The 12304-nt window shown below is 30.5% G+C and overlaps 1 protein-coding gene across 1 annotated transcript; it reads left to right on the top strand.

The window, feature by feature from the left end:
• Window positions 1–8015: 8015 nt before the first annotated feature.
• On the top strand, window positions 8016–10361 carry LOC143083399 (uncharacterized). The gene is made up of 3 exons (XM_076259651.1): window positions 8016–8074; window positions 8567–8615; window positions 10019–10361. Exons 1-3 carry the CDS (start codon window positions 8023–8025, stop codon window positions 10359–10361), a joined length of 444 nt encoding a protein of 147 aa, XP_076115766.1. The 5' UTR covers window positions 8016–8022.
• Window positions 10362–12304: the final 1943 nt, after the last annotated feature.

Below are 12304 nucleotides of genomic sequence, written 5' to 3'. Positions count from 1 at the left end.
TAAACCATTACACCATACACGTTTTTTTGGGAAGTTTACAATATTAAAAGGAATTGTAAGGAAGGAATAGCGAATGTACGAAACCTCCAAGTAACTATGGACTTGTCGACTTGAGTAATGACAAATATTTGATATAATAAAAAAGAAACATGACAAAAACAAAACAAATAGTAAAGAAGGTTAATTAGTTGGCATTAAAACTTTGAAATGATAATATTTAAAAATAGATCTGTTTTAATTTCAATTTTAAAACTACGCACAGGAGTCATATCCACAGGCGCATACACAACTGTTGGTCACGAAAATCTAAGAATAGGAGCAAATTCCATATCGTATAATGATCTAAACAAGAACATTGCTTGCATAAATATCAAAGAATGAAAACCATTAACTAAACACAAAATTGAGAAAACACAACTAAAACACAACAGACTCGAGTAAGATGAAGAAGTGTCAAGTGTTATGCCTTACTATAAGCAAATACGGAATCTTCCAAAAGCTCTAATCAATTCAATAACATACAATGTATCAAAATTAATGTATTATGCTCCAAGCTAAGCAGACAGCTTCCGGGAGCTATCGGTTGTGGTAAAATATTTAACATTAAGGGTTTACCGTGGCAAAATCAGTATAAATTATGGCCTCCGTGAGTTATTTCTTAAATGTACAGTATTGACTCTTTAGAAATCATCTAGATAGAAAAATCAGAGCGTCGATGTTTCGAAAGAAGATAATCAAACTGTTTTCATCAAATATTTAACACTACTCGAACATGTAATTGAGGCACCGCGATTACTAGTGACTTCCGTGCATAATATGTTGTGACCTTGTGTCAACAATTACACATATTGAGGGATTCGGCATGGAGGTAATTGTAGTTGCCCTTAGGACATAATATTGCAGTTCAATGTATCAGATTTCATCTTTTTAAAATATTGCTTACAGGTCCTTCAATGTAAAACAAAATATGTGGCATAATTGCCAATAAGGCAACTCTCCACAAGTGATCAAAATGACACAGAAATTGATAACAATAGTCACTGAACGGCCTTCATGATGAAAAATGCCCATACCACAAAATATGTAAAAGGCCCCGAAAATAAAAAAGGGAAACAATTCAAACAAAAAAACTTACTGTCTAATAATTGTACTTGATTTCGAGTATGTCTTGTTGGAAGTCTCTTGTAAGACAATCACTTATTTCAAAGGACTGTACTGTTTGCAAAGGGTGTTCTTCTCACCAATTTTCCTAAGTCTCGGTTTCTATAGCTGGTGTAATAGGAGTCTTCCTGATCTCGGTAGTTTTTTAACATAATTTGTCGCATAATGTTTATTTGCAATACGACTCATAGTGGAATGGTGATGACCAACAAGAAATGCAATTCGTCTCATACGAGCTTATTCTTTCCAATAATCCATCACGCAGTTGAGAGTTGTGGAGGTTCTACATGTTCTATTACATTTTGTCAATTACATAACTTAACAGGTTTGGCTATTTAAAACGACAAAAATAATTAGGATAAACACACTAGTTTTAATGTTTTCGGATACAGTAGCTGTAAATGAAAAAAAAAAAACCAATTTATCATAACTATTTGAATATTAATATGTTAATTCGTATTTACTAAGTATATAGGCACGAACTAACTTATTCGTTCTACTTTTATACAGAATAGTGACGCTTATTACTTAGAAAATGTATATCCAATACTACAGATAACTGGACATTAATGATTTTTTAGTTTTACGTCCTGCCAAGTGTAATGACCTACGAATGACAATCCGACCCGTGGATACAAGTTGTATTGTCGACTACTAAAAAAAAGTTACACTGCTGTTTCATATCAATATGTGTCAACAACCTGTAATTTTAACAATAAAATATATGTATATTTACATGTTAAAGATATCATTAATGACTCCAAGCAACAAATTGGTCAAGGTTATTTGAGTTGTTATTATTTATGAAGTAGAGGACGTATAAAGGTTTTGACATAATTGCAGAAAAAACTGTGTAATATGCATTTAATATATAGTCGGTACATGTTAAATGTCAAGCTATCCAAGAACCTGTTTTCCGTCCATTAAAACATGCAAAATAAACGAATGAAAGGGGATTTGAAATCGAATAAATTTGGTGTCGTAACTAGTTCTCAATAAAAAGCATACCAATTCGTAGTTAAAATTAAAAAATTAGTAATACACATTATCATACTCATTATACAAATTAAAATATTAGTTGACCTGACCACAACATTTGTGTAAAAGAGGCAAAAGTTAGCAAAGAGACAGTCAAACTCATAGATCGAAAATAAACTGACAACGTCATTGCTAACAAATAAAAAGACAAACAGACAAATAACAGTACACAAGACATAACATAACACGAATAAGAAACACGAACCCCACCAAACAGAGGTGCTCCGTTGTGTTGGTATGGTTAACGCGGGAAATAGTATAATTTGGTGAGTCAAATTCCTGAAAAAGGGTAGGAAATTGTAGTTACGACATAAGGAACATATCCCATATTATTTGTGAAACGGTTATTCCATAACTGTCAACCAACTCGTGATGGCGTCCGCAAAATTTACGAAGGAATGATTTAAACTTCATCTTTTGGAACTCTTGGTTTAATAGCGTCCGTGTAAGCAGCAAACCTCTATCAAGGAAATCATGACAGGAAATACAAGCCCGGGAGTATCGTATCAATTGGAAGATATATACTCCGTATGAAGGCGCTACTGGAATGGTGTAACTAGAAATGGAAAGATCCAGTTGGAAAGCTGAAATGATATCTTTGGTCACAAAGTTTTGTTTTCAACCGACCCTCATTGTCAATATATAGATGTAAGTCAAGATATGAGGCATACTTAACTTTATATGTTGTATCCTTTATCTCTAGTTTGATGGGATACATGTGTTCGGAATAGTCACAAAATGTTGAATTATTAAATGTTAGAGCATCATTTATATATTTTTGCATTGAAATCCGTTAGAAGAGTCCGCCATTACCTCGACTTTGGTTAACATATCTTTGCTTATTGCAATGAAAATATTTTACAAAATTCTATTTTACCAAAAACAGGTCGATATTACATGTTTACGCTATTATAAAACAACTACCATCATGACCATAGACCACTGTTAACAAAAAGACCCACATATTTTCACAAACGCATATTTTTAAGTTGAAAATTTAATTTTTAAACATTATGTTATTTGCTGAATAATGTTATTCGATAAAAGATGTTTTCCTATGAGAGGGTTTTACCGAAGCTGACAGTTCATTTAATAATTCATACATTATACTATAAAATTATCATATCATGTTTGTCTACTTCTTACAAGTCATAAACCGAATACATTTTGATAACACACATTACTAAAAATATCACTTGGGGATTTCCAGTCGTACCTATTCAAAACAAAAATAAGTAGAGCGATGTTGTTACATCCATGAAAAATTACATATTTTTGCAGCTATTAATAATCTTTGGACATGCTTTACACAGCAAACTATTAAACAATTAAATTACATGTTGTAAACAAACAATGATATATAAAGAAGGAAGTTTACCTGTTAAAATTGATTAAGAGAACACAATAATGTGTCAGTCGTGTGAAGAACCATTAACCGTGAAAGGACGTCCAACAACACAGTGGGATCCAATAATTAACTGTATGTCAGCAGATGCGTTAAGATGATTATCGGTGCTAAGTTTTTTGACAGCTTTAATTAGTATAACCATCGTAAAAACAAAGATGATTAACATAATCCGTATTCCAATCGATGTAGTTGAATTTACTCGATTATGTTTATCTTTTATTTACCGAATTACTGTTTTATCCCTGTTTTTAAATGTGAGCAGTTTCCAGTAGTTTGTTAAAAAAAAGAGAAGAAAAATCAATTTAGAAATAGCTCCATATATTTTTTGTAAGTATTTGATTCACCAAACAGAAATCATAACAATAGTAATTTGGCACAAGTTCATTTAAACTATCCTTATGAAGATATATTCATGATTTATTTTCGTACACATCTATTTTAACAAGGACTCTTTCTGTCTTAATCTGATCTATGTATTAGCTTTTGAAGCTTAATTTTCGTCGCATTCGTCAAAATCCGATATTAAATATAGACAACCATATTACCCACAGATAGTGAATAATATACTATAGTGTTATTAAGTGGCTGCTTCTGTATTGGCTCTGTTATATATTCGAGGTTAGCTGTATTGGACCCGAGAGAGCCAAAACAGCTGATCGACACTCTATAACAGAGTCGATGCAGCTTTTTTCGTATGAACCCTGTATTGACCCTGCCTAAAAAGCAATAGTATATCGACAGGCCTACGTCACTAGTATTGTGCATGCTGTTTTATCCGTGTTAGGGCTAATCTGCTCGTAATATTTAATAAAAGGCTTTAATGCATTCAATTTAACATCCAAGACAAATATTATCACTGAATAACATTGTTTTTTTTTTAATGTGAGGGGGTTTACCTCAACTTATCAATTTAAACAACGTGATATATCATTGTCGCAATCACATTTTTTGTATTAGTCTGCGAGGACCTTAACTTTTTGGAGCAATTTAATTAATAGCCGTGAAAGGAAGTACAACTACACCATAGGATGCTTGTAAAAAAACTATATTTCATCGGATGTATAACGTCATCAGCGTCAAAATCGGGTATAAAAGCTTGAATTAAAAAGGTAAATAGTCAGATATCTACAATACAGTAATAGTTGCATTTGCTCATGTAAGTACAATTTTATCCATTATCAGTAAAACAATTAAAGGAATAGTTTGATAGTTTGTTTGATTAAAGTGATTACACATGTAAACCAAGTTTGATCTTCAACAGTCATTTGACCTGAACAGTTCTATAAAGAAGGAAGAGTCATTTTAATCTTTTTTAGTTAATTTTCGAACTTCTTCAATGCTCCAAATTCAGTACGGTTCAGACAAATGTGTTTGCAGTGAATAAGTCTTAATATTGACTGAATACCTGAACTTTATGAATAATTTGTTGTTCAGACTATTCAGATCGTTTGACCGTTTCAGACAAAAAATGTTATTGCTAGAAACATGTTACTTTGTAAATATGTACCTGAGATATATATTCGTAGTTGCACGTAACTTGGGTTGTCACGACCATTCACTACAAAAGTCAAAAAGTCTGAAAAGACCAGTTTTTGTCTTGATTTGCATGAACTTTTACTCGACATTCTCCAAAAGTATGACTTGTGTCTTAATTTTTCTTGACAAATTCTCATTTATATCAAATTTGTATGAAATTTACTCGACATATTCTTGACATTCTGAATATAGTCTGAAAATTTCTTGACATATTCTTGACATTTGAATACTGTCTTGAAATTTCTCGACATATTCTCGACATTCTTATTTTTTCTCAGTATGGCTTGACATATTCTGAACATTTTGAATTGTGTCTTAAATTTACTTGACAGTTCTGAGTTTTACAAATCATGACCAATACTCATCATATAATCTTTATTTCTCTTTACATAATATACTGTTGTTTTCTTTTTTATTTATTTATTTAATTATTTTTTTTTATTTTTTTTTTATACTGTTGTTTTCAATTACACTTCTTAAAACAAAAATGAAAGTTAGACATGTGAAATTTGGTATCTAAATATTTTTACAAATGCATATATGGTATGAAATTTAATGTATAAAATAATTTAAATGTGGGTGTGTTGATTTAAAACAATTTAAATGCGGGTTTTTAAAAAATTACAAATTTTGATTCCTAAAACTCTTATTAATTTAATGATTTTAAAAACCCAATCATACTGTAGACATATTTCATTCTACATTCATAATATTCAAGGTTAATATGGTAAATATTCATTGTACAAAAATGTGGTTTATATAAATAGCAAATTATGATGATATACAAATCATTCATTTAACAGAAGAAACATATGTGTAATGTCATTTGTTGGAAAATATATAAAGTATTACACATGGACAGGATGTTCCACACCCCAGAATACACGCCACTGTCAAAAAGAAATTACTGATTTACCTGTAATCAGCCATACAACTTATCAGTTGTCGACCATTTCAAAGATTAAAAGAAAATTATTATCTACTCCAGGAATGATAAAAAAAAAAGTATTCATAATGGGTCCCATCAATGATTTCTATAGAAATCATTTGTCTTATGAAGTGGATCTCAAACAGACATGCATAATATAGATCTTAACATTTTTTTTTTCTTTTTAGGAAGAAGTTATCACAAAATTTGTTTGATAAAAAATTATAAAATTCAACACTCAAAATTGGTATAAAAAATGTTTATTGGTTGTTCTAAAACATGAATAAGGTTTTTAAATCAAGATGAGAACACATTCTTTGATCTACACGAAAGCCCCTCCCCCCACCCCTTCTGGTCACATTTTAAAACTGCCTTCTAGACACCTATTTTAGTAAAGCAAATTTGACTGGCAGTTTTGCAAAATGGCAAAAATCTAAATGCTGTTTGTCAGTTACTTCCAAGTGAAAACAATTAATTATAGTACATTTAATAAAAATAAATCAAAATTAAACTACATGGGGTATTATTCAGGGTATTCCAACTTAGGTGCACAAAAAGGGTATCTTACTATACCATTAATCCTTGATTCTGCAAAGTTTAGTTTAGCCATAATAAAAAGGAGTATATAAATGTAATAGAATGTCATAAACAGGTGCAGAATAACTCCAGACACATTTCAGGCGAAATTTATACTGTTGAGATAGTGTCATGACATATTTAAGACTGTCAAGAATGTGTCGAGACATATTCAGACATTATTTAGAATGTCAAGAATACGTCAAGACACATTCAGACATTATTAAGAATGTCAAGAATATGTCAAGACAGATCGAGACAAATTCAAGACAGTCAAGAATTGGTCGAGACTAATCCAGACTCTTAAATGATGATACAGGAAGTGTCGAGAAATTTTAAGACAATATTCATACTGTCAATACACTTGTCCAGAAAAATCAAGAACCTTATTAGACAAATCAATACTATGTCAAGAATTTTTAAAAATTATTCATACAAATCAAGAATGTCGAGTAAAAATTCATGCAAATTCAGACAAAAACTGGTCTTTTCAGACTTTTTGACTTTTGTAGTGATTCTAACAGTAAACATGAGTTATTGAATATTTCGAAATTTAGTAAGGCATGTTTTTAAGTGTCAACGATTTTGCCGTGTTTGTTCATGTTATTTTGTATTACTGGAAACTCGTGTATGAATAAATATCCGATTAGTGTATTATTTAATATCTAAATAATACTTTATAATCTTTTAATAGCTCGTCTGATATAAATTTCGATACGAATATCCAAATCAAAAATACTTAGAGACACTTAAGTATAAATTGTTAAATACGTGTATCAATTGTGCGGATCGTCACATGAAATTGTCCGATGTATATGGAAGCAAATTTATTATTGTAGTAAACAATAAATATGCAAATATAAAAAAAAAAACATGACGAATGAAAAGTGTATTGAACCAAAGACACATTTAAAGTTCACTTGGCTTCATTGAAATGTAGTTTATAGAAGTTTTAATTTTATCTGATTTTAAATACAGGCACACATAATATACCTGTATCTGTAATACAAGAAACTGATTCACCTGCAAAGTTTTTCGTGGCATATATGAAATGCTGGATTAAAAGAGAACATTATGACTCGTTTTGAAGTTTGCTTTAATTTATGGTACATGTCAATATCTACTTGATTGACATGTTTGAGATATTCAGCTTTACACAGCATGTATTGTATGGCAGTAAAGATGTAAAACAACTGTCTAAAAAAGTGAAATAACCATAATCAAAGCAGACAGCTTGTTCAAAATCATGATTTTTTTTTCTTTCAAAAATTGCGACATCATTTTCTTTATAACGAATTATTACCATACAAGATGAATAAATGATAACTACGTAATTTGTTTTTGTAGTATCTTGCAGAGAAGATAAACAAGAAGAATGAAGGTTTCTATTTGTTTAGTCGCAAGTTTGTTGTTGGTGTTTGTTGGAGGTAAACAAATAAGCACGTTTTGTATTTGATAACTTGTAAAAAAATAATGTTATCTTCTACAATGTAAACATTTAAATTAACAAACTCTGAAACACAATTATAGCCACTTGTACACGTGTATGTATGAAATTTTAAGAAGCTGTGTAACATTTGGACATTTACTTGTCATTTGAAGAAGACATCACATTTTTCAATTTTTTATAAAGTAGTTTATAATTTTTGTGTTTTATTTGATATTTTACTAATGTTCTATGTCATGTACAGTTCTTGTATTTTTTTCCTTTCTCCGATATACATTTATTCACTTGTTTGTCCCCGAATCGCGATTTCCATAGTGAAGAACCGTAAAAGTTGTTTCATCAATTAAGATTTCTTACTTAAGAAATTATTTCATAACAGCGAAGAGTATGTCAGCTTTGACGATCTTCTGATATTAGTCTTAAAAGCGACCATAATCACGATACTGAAATTTTCAAATTACTTTACTTCCAGTCAACATGGCTAATGACGAAATGATGGAAGAGAATGAGCTGGCCCACAAGTAAGTTAGAAGTTTCATCTACGATCTCCATTGTGTGTTTAAATTTTAAAGAGTTAGATATCAGAAGAGTCAAGTTACTACATAATTGGAAATAAAATATAAATATATTGGTTTTATGAAATAATTTAAGAAAATTCAAATTTAAAATTGTGCCTTATTTCAAGTAGAAAATATAAGTTTTATCACCATTCTATTGTAATAGAATTATCTTCCCTTAAGAACTTAGCTGAAAAATTTATCAGATTAAAAACAAATTTTCGGTTTTCAATAGAGCAGTCTAAATAATGCATATAATGAAATAAATCACTACAATTATAACAACAAATCCAATTTTTACTCATTGTTGCAGGCCATAAATTGCATTTTATCTGTTAATCGGTACGTTAATTAGTGTCTGAAAAAAGTGGAAAAGTGTTCTTGCAAACATACATGTACAACAGCTTCTTATATTTTTTTCAATTTATTCATTGATAATTTGTCTGACAATTTGCAGATTTCTGTAAAGAAATAGACCAATTGTGATCTGTTTTTTTATTATCCAAGATTACATTTAATGTTAACAAAACAGAGACACTACGATATTCGAAGCCAAGAAGCAAAACGAAATCGTTCGATTAATTTAGGCAACAAAATTGAGGCAAATGATTTAATAGATGAGTCATCAACTGAATATGCATTACAGGTTATTACATTCGTATATTTCGAAATTTAGCGCCGTTTTATTTTCGGGAGTAATGTTATACTTGTAAGAAACTCGTCAACATCAGGCTTATATTTAATGAATCATCACAAAGAAAAACGGATATGTGAAATAGTAATACTCCATAAATTCACAGACAAAATGCATAGTTAATTATCATGATTATATACACGATATATGTACCATGATGTGTGTTCTATATTTGAAATAAAAAAGAACACTTTGTGACATAACTGGTTAAAAACAAGGTATATGCCTAGAAGTAAGACTTAAAGGAATTGTTAGAAAAATTCTATATCTATAATAGCTGTTATTATTGTTGGCATTATCGAACGTGATCAATTGCTGGTAAGATGTTTCTTTCTTACCTTAAGTTATTTTAGTCAAAGATTAAATGTATGTAAAACGCCCCGAGAACAACTTTTATAATAATATATATCTTTTCTTGAACACTTTCCTTGGAATCGACAATTTAACTCACGTGAGGAGGAAGGGGACTGGGGTTGGGGATTTCTTTCTTAAACCCCCCCCCCCCCTGATTTGATACAAAAAAATACTCTCGGTCCAGATTTCACTTAAATAATTTAATTGATAGCGTCGAATAACTAAATAAAAGTGTTTGCGAACAATCATCTATGACTCAGACAAAAGCATACCCCAATTGAAGTAAAATAATTACTCCTTTACACTTATCTTCTTTCAGTCTTGTGAAAAGAAGTAAACCCACACCACCATGTGTGAATGATGGAGCAAGTTGCCGATATCGTAAATGTTGTTCCAGTTCTACCTGCGTTTACGGATCCTGCAAGGCATGTAACCCAAGGAAATGCAAAAAGACCCGTGATTGCTGTGATGAATCTAGCTGCGTTTACGGAAACTGCAAGTCTTGTCTCCCAAGAACATGCAAAAAGACCCGTGACTGCTGTAGAGATTCAAAGTGCGTTTACGGAAACTGTAAGTCATGCAGAGGAATGACCTGTCAAAGAAAAAAAGACTGTTGTGAAGGATATACCTGTTCCTACAAGAAATGTGTAAGGAAGGATTAAGCACATACCAGGTGCAAGAATCAGGAAGCCTGAAACGACAGTTTATCATTAAATACTTACGCATTAATGTAAAACGAGTAATCAAATAAAATTCAGGTTGAATGACACGTATACTTATGTATTCTTTAAGATCACCTTATAATTTTTCCTGCATATATACATACATGTATTACACTGCCCATGGAAGGAAAGGGCAGCAAAATTACAATAGTCCATTGCAATTTTTAAATTCTCAGTCGTTGACAAGACTACAAAAACATGGATAACATCGTTGGCTTTTAAGCAAATTAAAGGCTTATCTAGATATTAATTCATGGCTTCGTAATGAAAAATTTAATTCCTATATGCATATAATACAGCTCCTATAAAACTATTATACAATTACTATTTCAATATATATATTTATTGACCTTTCATCTTGAATTCCCTAGATTAAAATATGTATTATAATCAACAGACAACAAGACTGAACTAATAGAAAAGATAGTAGAAGAAAATCATTCAAAAAGTATTGAAGTTTGTCAAAGATCTGAAAAAAATGACATGTGTTCTGATTATCGATATTAAAAGTATGCACAGAAGTATAAAAGACTCAAACACTAAGGGATGATGGGCACTACATTGTTTTTTAATTGGTGCTAACGCAATACCTTAAAAAACGATATATAAGGACGTGACGGGCCAACACGTTATAAATGAAAGAAAATAATCAACTGAAAACTAAATAAAATGGAAAAAATAAAGCTGACATCAAAAGTCAAAACGCATGTATATGACGAAGTCGCAGTGCGGAGACATGCATATTTTCCGACAATACAGATTGTTTATAAACTTTTTATCAATTCATATGCATAAGTATTTAAAAACACGTGTTGCCCTAAGCTCAGCAGATGGCTGTCCTAGGTAATTTTTTTTATAATACATATACATTAGGGGCCACATAAGATTTTCAAAGAGTTTATACATTGTAGCATATACTTCTTGTAAACAAATATATTTTCAAACAAAAAAAGCAAATATTATCGACTTATATTCAAGTGGAAAGATAGATCATAATTTTAATCGATCAAGAAACAATCATAAAGGTGAGATTGAGTAACAAAAATGTATATAAGTCACTCTAGTCCAAAAATCTAATTAAAGCATCATTATCACTTATGATTGATGGTACTTTTAGGTCATTATAAAAAAAAAATATTTTCTTACATTACTAGATCATGTAGGTATTATGAATTGAACATGTCCGAATGTAATCTACTACACTTTAAGGTGGATAGGTCACCTTTTATATAAGTTAACCAAGAATCACTGTTTCGTATAATACATTGAAAATACTACAAACACATTAAATCCGAGTTAAAGCCTCCATTGTTTGTTTTTCTTTCTAGAAAACCAATAAGCAAGAATACTTTATGTGTGTCCAATACTTTGACTGATGAATGAGAATTATTGCCACATCTAGCTATTTTTCTATTTTGGATTACTCACCAAGTTTTGTTTATGAATGATCTATATCTGATTTTTTTCATTTATCTAAACGTACATAATTTTTTATATACATGTACAAAACTATCATGTGTTCTGGTTTACCAAAATAAAATAAAACAACTTCTTAAAGTAATGGGCATTGGGTAAAAGTCATTTTTGTTCGTTATGGACACGGTTTTTATACAAATACAGTAGTTTATGTGACGATGAACACACGTAATAGAAAGAAACAAATCGGATTGGGTCCAACTAGTTGGTATTGAATTGTGGTTTATCTAAATCGTTTGTTTGCAAAACCATAAACCCAAAACAACGTAGTTGAAATATAGTTAAAATCTTCTTTTAATCTCACAGTTTATCATTATAAAGCAAATTTTAAAATTTCGTTATGTCAAAAAAGAGGGGCGAAAGATACCAAAGGGACAGTTAAAGTCATAAATCGAAAATAAACTGAC

Source organism: Mytilus galloprovincialis, chromosome 7 (genome assembly GCF_965363235.1).
Source record: "Mytilus galloprovincialis chromosome 7, xbMytGall1.hap1.1, whole genome shotgun sequence".
Taxonomy (NCBI): Eukaryota; Metazoa; Mollusca; class Bivalvia; order Mytilida; family Mytilidae; genus Mytilus; species Mytilus galloprovincialis.
The sequence above is the reverse complement of the archived record's forward strand: the minus strand, read 5'-3'. Positions and strand labels throughout refer to the sequence as shown.